A 22,340-nucleotide genomic window follows, 5' to 3' on the forward strand; every position below is an offset into this window, starting at 1 on the left:
CACCCATGATCACCCCATATAAACTCCCTGATCACCCCCCTGTCATTGATCACCCCCCTGTCAGGCTCCGTTCAGACGTCCGTATGATTTTTACGGATCCACGGATACATGGATCGGATCCGCAAAAAGCATACGGACGTCTGAATGGAGCCTTACAGGGGGGTGATCAATGACAGGCGGGTGATCACCCATATACACTCCCTGATCACCCCCTGTCATTGATCACCCCCCTGTAAGGCTCCATTCAGACGTCCGCATGATTTTTACGGATACATGGATCGGATCCGCAAAACACATGCGGACGTCTGAATGGAGCCTTACAGGGGGTGATCAATGACAGGCGGGTGATCACCCATATACACTCCCTGATCACCCCCCTGTCATTGATAACCCCCCTGTAAGGCTCCATTCAGACGTCCGCATGTGTTTTGTGGATCCGATCCATGTATCCATGGATCCGTAAAAATCATGCGGACGTCTGAATGGAGCCTTACAGGGGGGTGATCAATGACAGGCGGGTGATCACCCATATACACTCCCTGATCACCCCCTGTCATTGATCACCCCCCTGTCATTGATCACCCCCCTGTAAGGCTCCATTCAGACGTCCGCATGATTTTTACGGATCCATGGATACATGGATCGGATCCGCAAAACACATGCGGACGTCTGAATGGAGCCTTACAGGGGGTGATCAATGACAGGCGGGTGATCACCCATATACACTCCCTGATCACCCCCCTGTCATTGATCACCCCCCTGTAAGGCTCCATTCAGACGTCCGCATGTGTTTTGTGGATCCGATCCATGTATCCGTAAAAATCATGCGGATGTCTGAATGGAGCCTTACAGGGGGGGTGATCAGTGACAGGGGGGTGATCACCCTGATCACCCCCTGTCATTGATAACCCCCCTGTAAGGCTCCATTCAGACGTCCGCATGTGTTTTGCGGATCCGATCCATGGATCCGTAAAAATTATACGGACGTCTGAATGGAGCCTTACAGGGGGGTGATCAATGACAGGGGGGTGATCAGGGAGTCTATATGGGTGATCACCCCCCTGTCATTGATCACCCCCCTGTCATTGATCACCCCCCTGTCATTGATCACCCCCCCTGGTAAGGCTCCATTCAGACATTTTTTTTGGCACAAGTTAGCGGAAATTTTTTGTTTGTTTTTGTTTTTGTTTTTTCTTACAAAGTCTCATATTCTACTAACTTGTGTCAAAAAATAAAATCTCACATGAACTCACCATACCCCTCACGGAATCCGTGAGGGGCATGGCGAGTTCCTAGAATTTTTATTTTTTTTGTCGCAAGTTAGTGGAATATGAGACTTTGTAAGGAAAAAAGAGAAAAAAAAAAAGATCATCGTTTTCCGCTAACTTGTGACAAAAAATAAAAAATTCTAGGAACTCGCCATGCCCCTCACGGAATACCTTGGGGTGTCTTCTTTCCAAAATGGGGTCACTTGTGGCGTAGTTATACTGCCCTGGTAATTTAGGGGCCCAAATGTGGATTTCACCGGTCATTTTTTACACATTTTGATTGCAAAGTTCTTCTCACACATTTGGGCCCCTAAATTGCCAGGGCAGTATAACTACCCCACAAGTGACCCCATTTTGGAAAGAAGACACCCCAAGGTATTCTGTGAGGGGCATGGTGAGTTCATAGAATTTTTTATTTTTTGTCGCAAGTTAGTGGAATATGAGACTTTGCAAGAAAAAAAAAAAAAAAAAATCATCATCATTTTCCGCTAACTTGTGACAAAAAATAAAAAGTTCTATGAACTCACTATGCCCATCAGCGAATACCTTAGGGTGTCTACTTTCCGAAATGGGGTCATTTGTGGGGGTTTTCTACTGTTTGGGCATTGTAGAACCTCAGGAATCATGACAGGTGCTCAGAAAGTCAGAGCTGTTTCAAAAAGCGGAAATTCACATTTTTGTACCATAGTTTGTAAATGCTATAACTTTTACCCAAACCATTTTTTTTTTTTTGCCCAAACATTTTTTTTTTATCAAAGACATGTAGAACAATAAATTTGGGGAAAAATTTATATATGGATGTCGTTTTTTTTTGCAAAATTTTACAGCTGAAAGTGAAAAATGTCATTTTTTTGCAAAAAAATCGTTACATTTTGATTAATAACAAAAAAAGTAAAAATGTCAGCAGCAATAAAATACCACCAAATGAAAGCTCTATTAGTGAGAAGAAAAGAAGGTAAAATTCATTTGGGTGCTAAGTTGCATGACCGAGCGATAAACGGTGAAAGGAGTGTAGTGCCGAAGTGTAAAAAGTGCTCTGGTCATGAAGGGGGTTTCACCTAGCGGGGCTGAAGTGGTTAAAGAACATCTGTCACAATGGTCAACCCTATTAAAGCAGGCATACTGCCTAATAGGGTTGATCATGCTGAGCTAAATGAGCCCTCTATGGCTGCATTCAGATATACCATTGCAGCAAAATTTCTATTTTTATACTTATGCAAAGAAGGTGCTCGAAGCACCAAAAGGGTCGACCTAACCCCTAAGAGCACTACTTCACTTCTTCTCACCCATCACCTCTCCACCTCATGTCCTGATTAACAAGGCCAGGCATCCTCAGTATTCAGATGCCTGGCCCTGAAATCTCACACATGTACAGGCAAGACTTCAATCAGCGCATGTGCAGTGCAGAGCTCAGAGCAAAGAGAGCCTCATGAGCTGCACTGCACATACGCTGATTGAAATCTTGCTGGAACATGGTTGAGATTTCAAGGCCAAGCATCCTAATAGTGACGATGCCTGGCTGTGTCAAGTAGAGTGGCGATGGGGAAGAGGAGGAGATGAAGCAGTGCTTTGAGTAGTTAGGCCTGCCCCTCAGGGCTCTGAGCACCTAATTTGCATACAAATAAAAGTAGGAATTTCTCTGCAACAGCATATCCAATTGCAGACATAACAGGCTCATTTAATTCACCACAATCAACCCTACCAGGTAGTATACCTGGCTTAATAGGGTTGATCATGATGACACATGCTCTTTAAATTATGCCAACTTCAAGACATATTTTACAAAAATTTAGCAGTTTTCTTTTATTCCAAAAATCTGTTCAAACGAAAGCAACAAAATCCACATTAAAGACATCTCCTATACAGTGAGGAACATAAGTATTTGAACACCCTGTGATTTTGCAAGTTCTCCCACTTAGAAATCATGGAGGGGTCTGAAATTCACATTGTAGGTGCATTCCCACTCTGAGAGACAGAATTTTTTTTTTTTTAATTCAGGAAATCACATTGTATGATTTTTAAAGAGTGTATTTGTCTTGCACAGCTGAACATAAGTTGAACACCTGAGAAAATCAGTGTTAATATTTGGTACAGAAGCCTTTGTTTGCAATTACAGAAGTCAAACGTTTCCTGTAGTTCTTGACCAGGTTTGCACACACTGCAACAGGGATTTTGGCCCACTCCTCCACACAGATCTCCTCTAGATCTGTCAGGTTTCGGGGCTGTCGCTGAGCGACACAGGGTTTCAGCTCCCTCCAAAGATGTTCTATTAGATTTAGGTCTGGAGACTGGCTGGGCCACTCCAGAACCTTGATATGCTTACGGAGCCACTCCTTGGTTATCCTGACTGTGTGCTTCGAGTCGTTGTCATGTTGGAAGACCCAGCCACGACCCATCTTCAATGCTCTGACGGAAGGAGGTTATTGCTCAAAATCTCACAATAAATAGCCCCATTCATCCTCTCCTTAATACAGTGCAGTCGTCCTGTCCCCTTCGCAGAAAATCACCCCCAAAGCATGATGTTACCACCCCATGCTTCACAGTAGGGATGGTGTTCTTGGGATGCAACTCATCCTTCTTTTTCCTCCAAACACGATGAGTGAAGTTCTACTTTGGTCTCATCTGACCACATGACTTTCTCCCATGCCTCCTCTGGATCATCCAGATGGTCATTGGCAAACTTCAGACAAGCCTGGACATGTGACGACTTGAGCAGGGGAACCTTCCGTGCGATGCATAATTTGAAACCATGACGGCGTAGTGCTCTACCGACAGTGACCTTTGAAACTGTGGTCCCAGCTCTCTTCATGTCATTGACCAGCTCCTCCCTTGTAGTTCTGGGCTGATTCCTCACCTTTCTTATCATCAGTGATCCCCCTCGAGGTGAAATCTTGCATGGAGCCCCAGTCCGAGGGAGACTGACAGTCGTCTTTAGCCTCTTCCATTTTCTAACAATTGCTCCAACAGTTGATCTATTTTCACCAAGCTGCTTGGCAATTGCCCTGTAGCCATTTCCAGCCTTGTGGAGGTCCACAATTTTGTCTCTGGTGTCTTTTGACAGCTCTTTGGTCTTCCCCAAGTAGTTGGTGTCTGACTGACTGTGGGGTGAACAGGGGTCTTTAAAGAGCTCAGACCGGTGCTACTAAGTTAGATTAATGAGTAGAGTAGAGGTGGACTTTTTAAAGACACAGTAACAGGTCTTTGAGAGCCAGAATTCTTGCTGTTTCTCAGGTGTTCAAATACTTATGTTCAGCAGTGCAAGACAAATACATTCTTACAAAATCATACAATGTGATTTCCTGATTTTTTTTTTTTTTTTTTTGTCTCTGAGAGGGAATACACCTACAATGTGAATTTCAGACCCCTCCATGATTTTTAAGTGGTAGAACTTGCAAAATCGCAGGGTGTTCAAATACTTCTGTTCCTCACTGTACATACACTTCCATATATTTAGTATTTTGGATTGGTTTTTGTATGCCAAAACCAGGAATAGGTTCCTTATCTTTCCATACTGGAAAGCAACATGGCTAGGCAGCACGGAAAACCTTCAGTGCACTGGATTATTTTGGATAGGGCGACTTGATTGTACTGAATTCCATTAAGACTACACATAGATTAGTGTCTCTACATCTGTAAACTGAACAATATTAATAATTCAGAGGCAAATGTAAGAAGCGCAGTAATAGGCAATGTCGGTGCATTAACATAGACTGAAACATTTTACAACACATTAACGGACAAGTAGAGACAAGTGATATGATTACTGCTGCTTCACAATATATCAGTGCACAGTCACTAGCAAACAACAAAGACTGCAGTGATTATATGAGTTTTACAGGTTTTAAAAAAACCTGTATATTGTACATAATTTCTCAGGTAGTAAATGAAATGTAAAGACCCCTCTATTAGAGTGTGAAGATGTAGTTTGGTGATCTCTCTCAGTGAAACATTAAGCTAGACATTCGTACAAATGCCTTCAGGAGCTAAAAATGATTATTCCCTGCAATGACTGGTTATCAGCTCCGCAGGGGCGTAACAAGTAATGATGGGGCCCAGTAGCCCAGTAAAACTTTGAATGTGGTGCCTTTTCACCATGACCACTTTCAGCAACATGTTCAGAAACACTTATGATTAGCCTCCCAAATCCACAGGGCTAAGGCACACAGTTATATCAAAGTGCAGGGATACTGCACATAGTGATGTCACAGTACAGGGATAATGTATACTGTGAAGTCACAGTACAGGGATAGTACACACACTGATGTCACAACTTTGGCGTAATGCACTGTACAGGGATAATCTATTTAGTTACGTTGCAACACTGGAATTATGCAAACAGTGGTTCCAAATGCAAGTATAATGCACCTATGATGTCATAGTACGGGAATAACATAGTGATGTCACAGCACAAAGAAAAAAGCAGTAGCACAGTCAGACAGTGTGAATAGGATGCAATTCCTCAAGGAAGGCAGTCTTCTCCTCCACTATAGATACATCCAAAGAACGAGGCAGCACTCCAAATTCTCGTGAAAGGGTATTGACCCAAAATTTATTTCCCAGGCAACGTTTCGGCCTACTCAATGAGGCCGCTTGACAAAGGCCTCATTGAGTAGGCTGAAATGTTGCCTGGGAAATAAATCATTTCTATCATAGATAGACAGATAGGAAGATGGAGAGCTAGATTCTTCCTGTTGTATTCAAACTGCTAGTTCCTGCAGAAAAAAGCCGATCATGTGGATGCCAGATCCTCACCGACTGTATATTAATGATAGGGGGACAGGTCATCAATATCAGTAACCTGAAAAAACCCTTTCAAACTAGGTAAATACAATCTCAGATGAACAATAACACATGACAAATTAAACTGTGTAATTATTAATTTAATAACAACTAGGCCAAAATTCTGGAGCTATGTGTGAAAAATTAAGTACACCCATACTACAATCATAGGAATTAAGATGGTAAGTAGAAACCAGGTGCTGCTAATGAAATGCCATTATTTAACTGATCAGCAACAAGTTTGACCACCTCTATAAAAGCAGAAGTCTGGAGCTTCCAAGCTTGTGTTAACCCAATGCCAAGGAGGAAAGACATCGGCAATGATCTCAGCGAACCATTTGTTGCTGCCCGTCGATCTGGGATGGTCATTCTCAGTCAGAAAGATTATTAGGTTAAAGACAATTGACAATATTACTAGGAGTGGACGTCCTAGCAAATTCAACCCAAGGTCAGGCCATACAATGCTCAGAGAGACTGCAAAAAAACAAGCTACAATGAAGACTCTAAAGATCTCTGTTAGCAGGTTAAATGTTCAAGTTAATGACAGTACAATTAGAGAAAGACTGAACAAGTATGTCCTGTTTAAAAAAGTTGCCAGGAGAAAGCCTTGTCTTTCTAAAAAGAAAATGGCATTTGCAAAGCTGTATCTGAAAAAAACGCAAGACTTCTGGAACAATGTTCTTTGTACAGAAGAGACTAAAGTGGAGACATTTGGCCATAATGCATGGTGCCTTGTTGGGAAAAACTAGAAACAGCATATCAGCACAAACACCTCATACCAACTGTCAAGCATGGTGATGGAGGGGTGATGAATTGGGCTTGTGATATCAAACATACATCCTAAAAAATGATACTATAATTACCCACTATTAGCAAATTTGTCCAGTAGTTCATATAGTACAGGGACATATCATATTCTGAAATGAATAAACTAGACAAGCGTCAATGACCCTTTCCAAGCACAGTTATGTCTGAACAAAGATGTACTCTAAGTCATTATATGTTAGACAGCTGTAACTAACTAAGCCTGTAGTTTATTAACATGTAATACATGCAGATCTAACCTTTTCCAGTGCAAGGATCTGCTGCCTTTGGCGTTCATCCAGGTTTTGATTTTTACTTTGCAGCATAGCCCGTTCTTCTTCTAGTCTAACTATTTTTTCCTTTATCCTAGCTTTTTCAGATTCCAGGTCTTGTATGGTGGCTTCTTGTGTCATCTGTGTAGCTTGCAGCATTCCAATGTGACCTGTAAAAAAAAAAAAAAAAAAAAAAGCCAATTTTATTAGTAAAAGTTTTCTACCAGTCCATATGTGCCTAAAGGGGTTGTCTTAATAGAAAAGAAAATAATTAAAATACACGCCCAGGTTTTTTAAGTCAAGAGTGGATCATAAATGTAGGAAACATACAAAGGAGAGCTATCTTATCCTCTTTTTGAATCCACTCATGGCTTTGGCTTCAAAGCTGCTTAAAGAAAACCCTGAATGTTAAAACCAAGCCTGAGCTGGTAATTTTTTGGGTCAAGTCAGTATATCAGCTAAAGAGTGGGTTCAATCTGCTAGGGTCATCTTTTCCTAGAATTATTACTTATTGTGAGATCTAGTTACCAAACCATAAGAAGACCTAGGTAAAAGTGGTGCTTCTCATCTTCACTGGTCAACACTTGTGTACATATAGAAACATTTGCAAAGCTAGGTCCACAGCAGCATCAACAATTTCCATTGTTCTGCTCTGGTGAGCAGATTAACAAAAATAATGGAAGTGGCGGTTCAACACATAAGTGAAACAAATGAAGCTAAACAGACCCCATTGACAATGATAGGGTCTATTTGTTTTTTGTTCGGGACAACAGTTTTTTTACTGGTCTAAAAAAGTCCTTGACACAGGACTTTTTTGTCTAATATTTTTGAAGGAAATGTGGCCTCTGACTCGGATGTTAACAAGCCCTAGTGGTATTATTTCATGTATAATATAATAACAAGATAATATCATCAAACATTTATGTGAGCCTATGGATTTTACGTGGTTCCAGTATATAAAAAGAAAATAATTCATAAAAAATAAAAACCAAACACCCACTGGCTTTTAACACAAGTTCTGTAGCCTGCTGCTGTAGTCGCTCCCGAGCAGCTGCTAGTTCACTTTCCATGTCCTTCTGTTTGCTAAGTAAAGACATCTCCTCCTGCTTCACATTTTCCAGCTGTTTTTGAAGGACCTAAGGGGACATATAAAATTTATGAAATATATAACAGAATGCAGTCGTGACAGAGAGTCTGTTCAATCCTACAGCAATAAATGGCAAACTCCATCATAAGGTGGCAGTGACTTAATCTATCACCCTAGAAACAAACATGTGCTAGCTGCAAGCATTTATCGAGCTTGTCAATGAATGTACTTCCATAGGCTCTGCAATATCATTTTGATTCTCTGCATTTTCACTAAATTTAAGCAAACATAATAAATAAATATGCCTCGAGAAACACAATATTTTCTTACAGTGCTTGCATTTATTAAACTATCGTAGCACAGCATGGTGGCTTGGTGGTTATCCTTGCAAAGCTAGGTCAAATCTAGCCAAGGGCAACATCTACCGGTACATAGTTTCTATGTTGTTGACATGTTTGGGTTTCCTCCAGGTACTCTGCCCACACACACACCAAAAACATTCTGATAGGTTAATTTGGAATTTACCGGTAGATTGTGAACCCTAATTACAGCTACTAATGTGAGTGTTGACAATTTCTGAACAGCGTTGCAGAATATGTTGGAGCTATATAAATAAGGATGTAATCCGTTTTTTAGTAAAGGTCTAAGGAAGATGGACCTACTAATAAATAATCTCAGTGATCTCTAACTATATATACTGAACTGAGTATTCCTTGTTGTTTAAAGTAAAAAAATAATTTTTAATTATTTCAAATAAAATAAATGAGACACTAAATAGAGTGAAGTTCTGCACTTATTTGGAGGGTAAACAGGGTATATAGTCACATGAATAGCCTGATGTTGTTCCTTATATAAAGGGGGGTGGCCTAATGGTGAGGCGGGTAACTAACTCCCTAAGCACTATCCTTGTTTCACCTAGTCTATGGGCAGGGAATCCCTCAATGGCTGTAATCGGGGCACCCGCCCTGAAAAGGACGACCCCCAGCCACCATTAGGCCACCCCCCCCCCCTTTATATAAGGAACAACATCAGGCTATTCATGTGACTATATACCCTGTTTACCCTCCAAATAAGTGCAGGATTTCACTCTATTTAGTGTCTCATTTATTTTATTAGAAATAAATAAAAGGTTTTTTTTTACTTTAAACAACAAGGCATACTCAGTTCAGTGAATATATATATATATATATATATATATATATATAAAAATAAGTAAACTAATAATACCATTGGGAGACACAATATCATACAAAAAGTTTCTAGCACATGCCTATGCACACACCTCAAGAGCATGAGCAATACACTTAGGTTTTAGATACAGGCTCCTATGGTTTTTTTCCTTGTATTCATTCGATTATGTATGGGCACATCTGCATTGTGTTTTATTTTTATAACTTTTTACTAAAAACTGGAACAGTTCTAAGAAGATGACAAGGAAACATCCCCCTGAACAAAACAAAATATCAGAAGATGAAGCAAAGGAGGTGAAACAGCAGCGGCTGTGCGGCGCTGTTCCCCTGCTTACCTCCGCGGTCCCGGGCGCTTGGTTCACCGGTGATCTGCTGCCAGTGTTTCCTTTCAGCCCTGGCCACAGCATGCTTGCTGCTTGTTTCCTACATTTCCTTAAAGGGTTTCTGTCACCTGAAAAATGGGTATTAAGCTGGCTGACATTAGCAATGTACTAATGTCAGATGAACATAACTATATTAGTGCCATCTCATGGCCTAAAGCCTTTATTTAGAAAAAAAAACTAACTTTTATAATATGCTAATTAGCCTCTAGGAGCGGGGGGGGGGGGGCATTGCACCTGCTCCTAGAGGCTCCGTTTGCCCACCTTTTTTCACACCTTTCTTCTCTTGATTGACAGGGCTAGGGCAGTGCTGCTCTCCTCTCACCGGCCGTGTCTTAAGTGTAAATCTTGCGTCGTTGAGTATTCGGCGCAGGCGCAGTGAGGGAAGGACGCTCGGCGGCTGCTGACTTCCTCACTGCGCCTGCGCCGAATTCTGCACGGCGCGAGATTTACACTGTAGACACGGCCGGAGGTAGGAGACCACTGATGCCTGTCAATCTATTGTAGCAGGGCATGGCCAGAGGTGGGAGAACGGAGCCTCTAGGAGCAGGGGCAATTAGCATATTATAACAGTTTGTTTTTCTCAAAACCGGCGGCAAGCAGTTAGATGGCACAAATATAGTTATGTTCAGCTTAATACCTATTTTTCAGGTGACAGAAACCCTTTAAGTGCTGATGCGCATCACTTCCTGTGTTTTATGTGTTGGATCATGTGACCTTGCCAACCAATCCTAGCCCTCCTTCACATATATAAGTGGCTCAGCCTCCTTCCCAGATGCCTCAGTGTCAAGGTCCTTGTGTCCTGCTAAGGTTCCCGATATCCGCTTGTGTTCCTGACTCGTACTTGTATTCCTGGACTCTGCTACCTGTTTGATCCCTGCCTGCTTGCCTTGACTCTTCTGTTGCTGATCCGGATTGCCTGACCTGTACCCTGACTTGTCTGAGTTCGCCTCTGCCTCATTCTTCAGTCCTGCACTGTTGCTCCTGGTGATGACTCAGCCTGCTAACAATGCCTGTACCTCTGGTACCTTTCTCAGGTACCCTTTGGTCCACCTGGACCAGATTCCTTGTGTGCCTATCCTCCTTAAGAGGTGTTCCCCTTGGGAAAGTCTATCCCCACCATCAGGGGTACTGTGAAGATCAAGGGGTTCACTTAGACAATGCCCTTAGAGGAGGTAGGACACGTGACACAGTGGGTTCACACACCCTGGTTCTTGACAGGAGGCAAGTACATTTTCCCCAAATTTTTTGATGGACCTTCTTTGGTCTTCATTTGCAAAGGAAAAGATCCAGACAGTAGAAGCTATTCCCCAATGCTAGTAAGAAACCTTCAAGACATGGCAGCATGAACAGCTATTCAATAAACCAGTAGTAGGGAAGTAATTAATTTTAAGAATTATCCTTTAATACTGGAGGTATTAATTTAGTGATTACTTTTGCTGTAGTATTTATGCAATGTAGACCACTATATACTATGCCAAAAGTAGTTTTATCTAAAAAGTCTACAATCTAAGAAAGTAGCACTAGCAGTGTATTTACCTGAACATTGTTCTCTGCTGTAGCCAGAGAAGCTTGTAGTTTTTGGCACTTTTCTCTAAGACTCCCTGCTTCTTCCTGTACAACTTGGAATTCAGTTTTAAGGATCCCAAGGTTCTTCTGTAAGACAGCTTCTTGAGTTTGAAATTCTCGCTTCAGTTCTGCTTCTTTCTGCTTACAGGCATGCAAACTCTCAGCAGTGAAGTGCTGAGACCTTTTCAAAGCTTCCAATTCATGTTCGTAGAAAGCCTGAGCTTTACTCAACTTCCCTTCATAATCTTCTACTAACTTTTTCCTCTCGAGACGTAGGTCTTCCAACTTTTTATTCAATTCTTCCACTTGTAATCGATGCATTTCCTCAAGTGTTTCCTGGCCCTTATTTAAAGTAGCATTTTGACTGTGTTGAACTTTCAGGAGCTCCTGAATTTCTAATCTATGAGTTGCTCTCAATTCTTCAAGGGCAGTGCGTTTGTCTTTTTCAAACTGGACCTGAAGCTGCATAAAACTCCGTATCCTCTCCTCAAACCTCTTCCTTATCTCCTCCACCTCTCGGGACATGGTAACAACTCTCTGCACATGTTGGGCTTCTGCACAAAGTTGCATATCTTCTACTCGATGTTTGTAAACTTCAAATTCAGTAAGTGCTTGGTGTTTCATCTTTTTATGTTCCTCTAAGGATTCTTCCAGTGCTTGTATTTTTCTTTTTAGCTCTGTTTCCTCTGACACTTTATTTCTATATTGTAATATTTTTTCCCTGGTTTCAGCAAGAATTTGCTGAATTTCTTCTTCATGGGCTTCTTTAATGGCTTGTACTCCTGATTCATGCTCATCATTCCTAGTATTTAAGGCATATATGACCTGACAATCAATAAAAATATACAGAATTATGAACATGAAATACAATAACATATGAAAGAAGGCGTGAGCTGCATTTTTCTTTTTCACTAAGTACCACATAATAGTCAAAATAATCATTACTAGACTTACTACCATTCATAGAGATTGCAGGATAGCACAGTACACATTAGTACCAATGCATCTCAATATGTATCAATTTTTTTACGACACACAATAATAAAGGAAAGGTGAAATGGTAGTGAGTATGGAAGTATAGGGGTCCACAGATCACTGCACGTCTAATAAGCTACTCAGTAGCCAGGCAATATAGCATGATATTTATCACACTACATGGAAAGTGACAACGTTTTTTTTTCTCTGCCACCATCATGTTGTCTCATAAAAGTATTAGACCATAGGATTATGGGGAATATTTTTGTGTATTCATGTAATACATTTCAAATTTTTTAGGTCTGTAAAAAAAAATTCCTAATATCGGTTCACATCTTACATTTCATAAACAAAGATTTTGAAGAAATAAAACAATTGTTTTATGGGGAGGGTTTTATGCTCATTTGGCTATGGTTCTTATCTATCATATCAACATACATAACATAATATAAGGGGGGAAACTGTCCCTATACAAGATAACAGAGGATTATTCATGTTACTCTCCGCTTATGACCTACTTTTTTGTGAAACACTCCACTCTTGATCTGCTACAACACTGCACAATAGGAAGAATGCCCCTTTCTGGTCCAAGACCTTTTCTTGGATAGAAAAGAAAGTACTGGCTTACTAGGCAGCACATAAACAAAAGCACCAAATGGGCTTTAGGGAAAACTAAGGTATATTCACCAAAAGTAATGGAGGAGTTTATGAATATGTGCCAAAATATACAAGTTTACTTGCCCAAAATCACAGAAGAATGGTCTAGGTAATATTACATTTCCCACTATAATATTGGGACCACCCAACCTTCCCTCTTTTCCATTGGATGATTGAAACTTCCCAGCCCCTACTGGTATCCCTCAAGGCTTTATACATCTCCAAACAATCTCCTGGTGAACCTTAGGCACACAAACATACATATCACTGTATTACAAAATACATTAAACTAAAAAAGCCAGTGGCAAAAAGAATCAGAGTTCAGGGGCTGGAGAGATGAGTGTCAGCACTTGCAACTTGGGAAGTGACTGAGTTTTGTACTTAATCTTTCTCCCTGAAAAAGGTGAGACAAGCACTAAAATATAAGAAAGCCACAAAGCAATAAGAAGACGTTTCTGCTCGCAGCATCAACTGGTTGAACCCCCTTCAACTTTAACATGAGAACCTTTTTCAGATGTCATTAGACTCCACCATAGTATACACCAGGACAACGACAAGGTCACCAACTACACAAAAAGTTCTCCTGTTCTTCTTTACTTATTCTTTGGTTTCATTCCCTAATCTAATTATTATGCAAATGCTCTTAGTGGTTACATTTCTAAATCTATTTAGGTAAATTGAAAGTGATAAACATCCATCTTCCTCTGGGGCCTAGCACCCAGTGTCTAGAAATTCAAAAACTAAAAGGACATTGTTGATATCTATTTTATTCAATTTGACCAAAGCTAGTTGAATAAGGTAGTCTTCCTGTGGTCTGGCTGTTTCAGCATTTTTGAAATTAAGACTTTACCATCACTACTGTGACTCATTCAGGCTCTTCCTTTTCCCATTCCACCTCATCTTTCTTTTATAGAGGACACATCTTCTGTGAGCTGTCACTCCGGATTAGCTTGTTAGAGTCTATTTCAGACCTACATTTACATAAGCCTATATCTACAAGAAACTCCTATTTCCTGAATGCATTTGACACTTGCATTACTGCAATTTGAAAGAATCCTGATCCTCCATCATAGCGTATTGTAGCATTAAAGACATATGTATATCTGTATACTAATATTTTATTAGATTGAATATACAATGACAACTTCTACAAAAACACTTTAACAGGTCATAGAAACTTTTAGATGTGGGTGTCAACTCTTTTTCATTTGAACTATTGCCGTCATCCCCATTTTAATACTTTTCACTTTTCTCCTGCTCTTCTCCCTTTACTAACATAACCTGTTTTCCTACTGTACATCACCATTTCCTGGCCACTGTCAAAACACTATCTCTGGTGTAAATTTTTTATACATACTTTTATAAGGGAATCTGTAACTACTATTATGCTACCTTAACTAAGGGCAGAATAAACTGGTGACATATCCCCTTAGCAAAATGCTAGATCGCTTTTTTCAACTGACCCAGTAAAAATCTGTACTAAACAGCTCTAGCATTGGAACTGTTCAATACACAATGTAAGCCAATGAGTCCTGATATTCATGAAAACCTGGCTCTCCTCACTGACTGCACTGAGTGCTATAGGAGAAAAAAATCAGCAGAGGGGGAAAGGGCTGGGCAACACGGGTCCACATGAACTTAAGGACTAATCAATGCGCATTGTGTACTAAACAGCTTGCGACTTGGGGAGTGACTGAGCTTTGTACCTAATCTAAGCACTAAAACAGAAGAAAGCCAACAGTCCTCAGCACCAAAGCCCCTTCAACTTTACTTTAATATTAAAATCTCTTGGATATGTCATTAGACTCCACCATGGCATACAGTAAATTGGTACTGAACAGCATCAGCACTGGAGCTGTTCAGTACACAAGAGCTAATAAGTCTCTCCACCTGCTGATTATAATAGGAAAAAAGCTGCAGTGGGGCAAGGAAGAGAGCTGGGAAGACATGAATACGAGGACTTTTTGTCACGTGCTGTGTAACGAACAGCTCCAGAGTGAAGCATAGTCCATCTGGTCCAAACCTTTAGGCGCCTTTCACACGGGCGAGTATTCCGCGCGGATTTGATGCATGAGTTGAACGCATTGCACCCGCACTGAATCCCGACCCATTCATTTCTATGGGGCTGTTCACATGAACGGTGATATTCACGCATCATTTGTGCGTTGCGTGAAAATCGCAGCATGCTCTATATTCTGCGCTTTTCACGTAATGCAGGCCCTATCGAAATGAACGGGGTTGCGTGAAAATCGCAAGCAAGTGCGGATGCGGTGCGATTTTCACGCATGGTTGCTAGGAGACGATCGGGATGGGGACCCGATCATTATTATTTTCCCTTATAACATGGTTATAAGGGAAAATAATAGCATTCTGAATACAGAATGCATAGTAAAATAGCGCTGGAGGGGTTAAAAAATAAAATAAAATATTTTTTAACCCACCTTAATCCACTTGATCGCGCAGTCGGCATCTCCTTCTGTCTTCATCTTAGCTGTGTGCAGTAACAGGACCTGTGGTGACGTCACTCCGGTCATCACATGATCCATCACCATGGTAAAAGATCATGTGATGGATCATGTGATGACCGGAGTGACGTCACCACAGGTCCTGTTACTGCACACAGCTAAGATGAAGACAGAAGGAGATGCCGGCTGTGCGATCAAGTGGATTAAGGTGAGTTAAATTTATTATTATTTTTTTTTACCCTTCCAGCGCCATTTTACTATGCATTCTGTATTCAGAATGCTAATATTTTCCCTTATAACCATGTTAGGCCTCTTTCACACTTGCGTTGTCCGGATTCGGCGTGTACTCCACTTGCCGGAATTACATGCTGGATCCCGAAAAACGCAAGTGTACTGAAAGCATTTGAAGACGGATCCGTCTTCAAAATGCTTCAGTGTTACTATGGCAGCCAGGACGCTATTAAAGTCCTGGTTGCCATAGTAGTAGTGGGGAGCGGGGGAGCGGTATACTTACAGTCCGCGCGGCTCCCGGGGCGCTCCAGAGTGACGTCAGAGCGCCCCATGCGCATGTATGATGTGCCATGCGATCACGTCATCCATGCGCGTGGGGCGCCCTGACGTCACTCTGGAGCGCCCCGGGAGCCGCACGGACGGTAAGTATGCTGCTCCCCCGCTCCCCGCTACACTTTACCATGGCTGCCAGGACTTTAGCGTCCCGGCAGCCATGGTAACCATTCAGAAAAAGCTAAATGTCGGATGCGGCAATGCGCCGAAATGACGTTTAGCTTAAGGCCGGATCCGGATCAATGCCTTTCAATGGGCATTAATTCCGGATCCGGCCTTGCGGCAAGTGTTCAGGATTTTTGGCCGGAGCAAAAAGCGCAGCATGCTGCGGTATTTTCTCCGGCCAAAAAACGTTCCGTTCCGGAACTGAAGACATCCTGATGCATCCTGAACGGATTTCACTCCATTCAGAATGCATTAGGATAAAACTGATCAGGATTCTTCCGGCATAGAGCCCCGACGACGGAACTCTATGCCGGAAGAAAAGAACACAGGTGTGAAAGAGCCCTTATAAGGGAAAATAATAATATCTACAGAACACCGATCTCAAGCCCGAACTTCTGTGAAGAAGTTCGGGTTTGGGTACCAAACATGCGCGATTTTCCTCATGTAAGTGCAAAACGCATTACAATGTTCTGCACTTGCGCGGAAAAAATCGCACGTGTTCCCGCAACGCACCCGCACTTTTTCCCGCAACGCCCGTGTGAAAGAGGCCTAAGAAAAGCTGCTATAGTACAAACTGCAAATTGCCGTCTATGATAGACAGAAGACACTGTTCACAGTTTGAAGATTACAGGACTGCATAGCTAGAGACCAATCAGAACATCCATGCTGGTCCCTGTCCACTGCCCAAATCCAGCTACAATGGGCACGTAGGTAAGTATCTCAACTGAACCATGGAGCCATAGAAGGTGGTTTGGTGCCTTTAATCTTGTTTTATTTTACATCTTGTGGGTGTGGGTGTGCAATTCTTATGTTTTGAAGCAAGATACCATCAAAGTTCTTGTGAAGTTATTACCATGACTTGGAGCTGTTTTGGTAGAATGAAGGAAGCCTACCTAATATTAAACCAGTATTTGTTATTTGTATTAAACAGTATATGTTATGACTAGTCAATGTATATTGACTTAAAGGGAATGTGTCATCTACATATAATGTGTAGCAACACATTCTTTTTTCTTCTAATCTGCTTTTATTTTCTGATTGTACATTTTTAAAATTCTATTTTCTAAGCAGTATCATGGGGGCTGCCATTTTGCCTGAACTGTTCTTAACAACATTTTGAGATATGCTTTACAGCAGCCACATCAACCACAATAGTCTGATGACACAATAGTCTGGATAGGACCTCACTGACATCTATGAAAGAGTTTTCTAGGCATGCTGTGTGACCTGTGCAGGGGTCTGGAGGGAGTAGATAAACTGCCACCATCATATACCTTGAATAGATTCTGTGCTATCTATATATAGGTGTTATCTTTTATTGTAATCCTGTCTGTTATAATAATCTCATGATTTATAATCTCAACACATTATAAGGCCTAGTGGGCACTGCAAAAACAACAGGATTTTAGAATTTTTGGGCATATAAAGTTCAATTTTAAAAATCAAAAATTATTAAAAAAATGTTTAACACAAAATCTTGATTTAGACAATAGGTCATTTTCCGATGAAACCTTCCCTTTAAATTGTGCCTCTGTTTTGGGTCATTTACTAATACCTGTATTATTCAATGTCGCTTATTTCCAGTAGAACTGCTCCCTGTACAACTAGGTATCGTCTTTAGGTAGAGAATGGCAGTTGCTGGGAAGTAAAACCCCCGACACCTTCCCTGCAGCCAGTTCACTGTCTGCTCTTGCTAAATGTTCTGCATCCTACAGCACTTTAGGTAAATACAGAGGAAATGAAATGTCCCTGTATCTGCCATTTGATGAGAAAATTAGCATTGTACCTTTTGTTTCAGCCCAAAGAAACAAATGGGATCCATAAATAAACCTGTTCCTTGACACACAAAAATTTAAGAAAATAAATAATTTGAAACTTGGAAAGCTAATGCTTTTCAAATTCATAATATCAGAAATACTGTCACGGGGAGCCGGCAGTGCATTCTCCCTTCGCAGCGCCGCCGGCATTCCGCGCGCATAGCAGAGCGAGGACGCGGGCGGCGTCCTCGTCTCCATGGGGACCAGGGGGCAGCAAGGATACGGCCGCGCATGCATCCTTGGTGTGGCCAGCAGCCTCCGTTCCTTAGACAACAAGCAGCAGGAGAGCTGAGCGCCGATAATGATGATCAGCGATCGGCTATGTTGGGCTGTGTTATGCAACTCACGTGACGCTGGCCACGTCATCTGACTCACCAGTCTGAGCTATTTAAACAGGCAGTCTGCTGGCCACAGATTTCCTGTGATTGGTCTTTATACCTTCACCAGCGTTCCTATTTACCTTGCTATTGCATTTGGACCTCGGCTTTGATTCTGACCTAGACCTTGATACCTCCTTGGAATCAACGTGACCTCTCGGCTTCTGACTTCAGTTTGTTTTGACCTTGCTTATGTGTTTTTTCCCTTGTGTACCTGCGTGGCCTCCTGGTTTTGACCTTTGCTTCCCTGACTCTGTTACCTATTACTTTAGCACCCTTTGGGCCCCTGCACGTATATAAGCTAGGGACCGCCACCAAGTTGTACGCCGAAAGTTAGGATGGGCTGTACAAGTAGGTAGGGACAGAAGTGCAGGTGGAGATCAGGGCTGCACTCTTCCCTGCCTACGTGACAGAATCACAGGCCTTACCTAAAACCATGGACCCTATGCGAGTCCTTACGGATAAGGTACATAGTCTCGCTCAAATGGTGCAGGATTTGGCAGAGAGGCTACAGGAGCAAGAATTGCATCCTACCCCACCTGTAGCGGCCTCTTCTGCTTAAAATCTTGAACCTCATGTAAAACTGCCTGACTGTTTTTTAGGGGATAAGAACAATTTACTGACATTTAAAGAAAGCTGCAAGCTTTATTTTGGTTTACGACCACATTCTTCGGGCTCTGAACAATAAAGGGTAGGCATTGTTATCTCTTTGTTGCAGGGAGACCCACAAGAATGGGCTTACTCTCTCCCCACGGATTCCCCTTGTCTAGCTAATATTGAATCGTTTTTTCAGGCCTTAAGTGTATTGTACGATGAACCTGATAATCAGCAGTAGCTGAGAGTCAATTAAAGTCTCTTAGTCAGGGAAACAGACCCTTGGAGGAATATTGCACCAAATTCCAGAAATGGTGCGTTTCCTCTGGTTGGAATGATCCAGCGCTTAGATGTCATTTCGGTTGGGGCTCTCAGAAGACTTTAAAAATATGTTGGTCAGTTACCCCCTCCCTGACACTTTAGAACAGACTAGGACTCTAGCTGTTAGACTGGACCCACGAATTAGGGAAAGACAAAGAGAAAAACTGACGTCTCCATTGCTGGTGCTTACATCCGATCCTTTACCCTCAAGAGTCCAATTGGAGAATCATACAGAGGAGCCCATGCAGCTCGGAATGACCAGGAGGGATATGAAACGTCAAAAGGCTTTCTGCTTCTACTGTGGAGAATCGTATGACTGTATACGGCAATGTCCTAAGGTTCCTCCTTCAGGGAGATCTCCACATCCTGATGCCCAGAAGGAAAAGGTACTTCCCAAGGTGGTTAAAGAGAAAGTGTTGTTGCTGGTGGTTGTTTATTTTTGCTCCAGTAAGGGCATTTGTTGATTCTGGGTCTGCCGCTAATTTTATTGACCATAACTTTACTATTTACCTTGGGGTGCCCATGTTGTCCCTTGCTGACCCTATTCATGTCATTGCTATTGATTCCACACCGTTGGTGGGCGGGACAGTAGAATATTATACTCCGTAAGTAACCTTGATTGTGGGGGTCTGTCATATGGAGTGTAATTATTTTTGTATTCTAAAAATTTACTAGTTGAGGTAGTTATGGGTATACCTTGGCTCCAGGATCATAATCCAGTCATCAACTGGTCCACGGGTGAGTTAGAAAAAAGGGGGGTGAAATGTGATGCATGTTGTCTACCTATTATTCAGGCTGGAGTCTCTGCGGAATCAAACTCTCTTCCCACATACATTAGTGACTTTGTAGTTTTTCTATGTTTGAGGCTGATTTCCTTCCCCCTCATAGACCTTATGACTGTGGCATAGACCTTGTTCTGGGATCTAAGTACCCTAGGAGTCGTATTTATAATTTGTCAGGTCGGGAACGGAAGCCTATGAGGGATTACTTGAAGGAGAGTCTACAAAAAGGACATATTAGACCCTTAGTGTCGCCTACGGAGACAGGTTTTTTCTTTGTTGCTAAGAAGGACGGTGGATTGAGACCGTGTATCGATTATAGAGAGTTGAATAAGATTACTATTAAGAATCAGTACCCGTTGCCGTTGATTCCAGACCTGTTTAATAAAATTCTCGGGGCTCACTGACTCACTAAACTTGATCTCAAGGGGGCCTATAATCTTATCCGAATTAAGGTGGGCGATGAGTGGAAGACGACCTTTAATACCCCAGAGGGTCATTCTTAATACTTAGTGATGCCGTTTGGGTTTCCAAAATTTTGTCAATGACATCTTTAGACAATTTATTGGAAAATTAGTAATTTTTCATTTAGATGACATCCTGATTTATTCACCTGACTGGGATTCTCACATTATTCACACTAGACAGGTACTGGAGGTCCTTCGGGAGAACCGACTGTTCCTGAAGGTTGAGAAGTGTATTTTTGGAGTACAGGAAACTTTGTTTTTAGGATATATTCTCACACCCCAATCCTTCAAGATGGCTCCAGGGAAGGTACAGGCCATTTTGGAGTGAATGAGATTTTCCTCTCTTAAAGCACTACAACGTTTCTTAGGTTTCGCAAATTATTATTGAAAATGTATTAGGAAACTTTTCTATTATTGCCAAGCCTCTCACAGATCTAACTAAGAAGGGAGCTGATCTAGTGAATTGGTTACCAGAGGCCATATAGGCCTTTGAAACACTCAAGAGGTGTTTCGTTAACGCCCCAGTATTAGTTCATAATTCCGTGTTTAGTGGACATCCGGGTATTAATGCCACCAAGAACTCGTCTCCAGGTTTTATTGGTGGCGTACCCTGTCTAGAGATGTCCACTCATATGTGTCTTCATGTGAGGTTTGTGCCAGGTCCAAGACTCCTAGGTCTCGTCCAGTGGGGGAGTTACGACCACTGCCCATGCCTAGTAGACCTTGGTCCCATATCTCCATAGACTTTATCACTGACTTGCCGATGTCTGAGGGTAAGTCGGTGATATGGGTAGTTGTGGACAGATTTAGCAAAATGGTGCACTTCGTCCCTCTGGCAAAACTGCCTAACGCCAAGACTTTAGCTTCTCTGTTTGTTGATCATGTTATTCGGTTACATGGAATTCCAGAAAATGTGGTTTCGGATAGAGGTGTTCAATTTGTTTCTAGGTTTTGTAAGGCTTTTTGTCGCAAATGTAACATCTCTTTGCCTTTTTCTTTGGCCTTTCATCCGGAAACCAACGGTCAAACTGAACGTTTGAACCAGTCTCTGGAGTAGTACTTGAGGTGTTATGTCTCCGACAACCAACAGCTGTGGGTGAAGCATCTGCCCCTGGCTGAATTCGCCATTAGCAACCAGGTGAACTCATCTATTGGTAGGTCTCCTTTTTTTGTAATCTTGGTTTCCATCCGCGTTTTAGTTCATTTTTCGCCATCTTCCTCACAAATTCCGGAAGCTGATCTGGTAGCTAAAGAACTGTGCACAGTTTGGGCCCAGGTTCAGTCGAACATGAAAAAAGCCCAAGAGGTTCATAAAACCAATGCGGATAAAAAGCACTCTTGAGCAGTAGACTTTGGGTTGATAAAGTATGGTTATCCACCAAGAATTTGCCCTTAAAAGGTACCTTCCAATAAGTTTGCACCACGGTTTATTGGGCTTTATGAGTTCGGAGACATTATTATTTCCTGTGCCTTAAGTTATCTTTGCCTGACTCTTTTCATATTCACAATGTTTTTGACAAGTCTTTACTCAAGAAGTATGTGTCCCCTGTATCCCCTACACAGGAATCTCCGCCCCCAGTGGAGGTTGCCAGGTAACCTGAATTTGAGATCTCTAGGATTATTGATGTGAGAAGGGTCTGGAATTCTTTTCAGTATTTGGTCCATTGGAGAGGTTTTGGTCCTAAGGAGAGGTCTTGGATACCGGCTAAGAATAAGCATGCTGAGAGGTTGGTGAGAAAATTCCATCTGGCTCACCTGGAGAAACCCACTCCAGAGATCATGGGTCCAGTGGCTCCTCATGGAAGGGGGG

At 41.9% G+C, this 22,340-nt stretch overlaps 1 protein-coding gene across 2 annotated transcripts in view; it reads right to left on the reverse strand.

Moving 5' to 3' along the window:
* The window catches only part of FAM184A (family with sequence similarity 184 member A), a 185,006-nt gene that overhangs the window by 86,335 nt on the left and 76,331 nt on the right, over positions 1-22,340 (reverse strand). For both annotated transcript variants that reach the window (XM_044291911.1, XM_044291912.1), the window contains 3 exons: positions 11,320-12,174; positions 8,124-8,259; positions 7,112-7,293 (listed from right to left, as the gene is read on the reverse strand). In XM_044291911.1, coding sequence (XP_044147846.1) covers positions 7,112-7,293; positions 8,124-8,259; positions 11,320-12,174 — 1,173 coding nt within the window. The remainder of the gene's footprint in view (positions 1-7,111; positions 7,294-8,123; positions 8,260-11,319; positions 12,175-22,340) is intronic.

The sequence above is a fragment of the Bufo gargarizans genome, chromosome 4 (genome assembly GCF_014858855.1).
Source record: "Bufo gargarizans isolate SCDJY-AF-19 chromosome 4, ASM1485885v1, whole genome shotgun sequence".
NCBI classification, from domain to species: domain Eukaryota; kingdom Metazoa; phylum Chordata; class Amphibia; order Anura; family Bufonidae; genus Bufo; species Bufo gargarizans.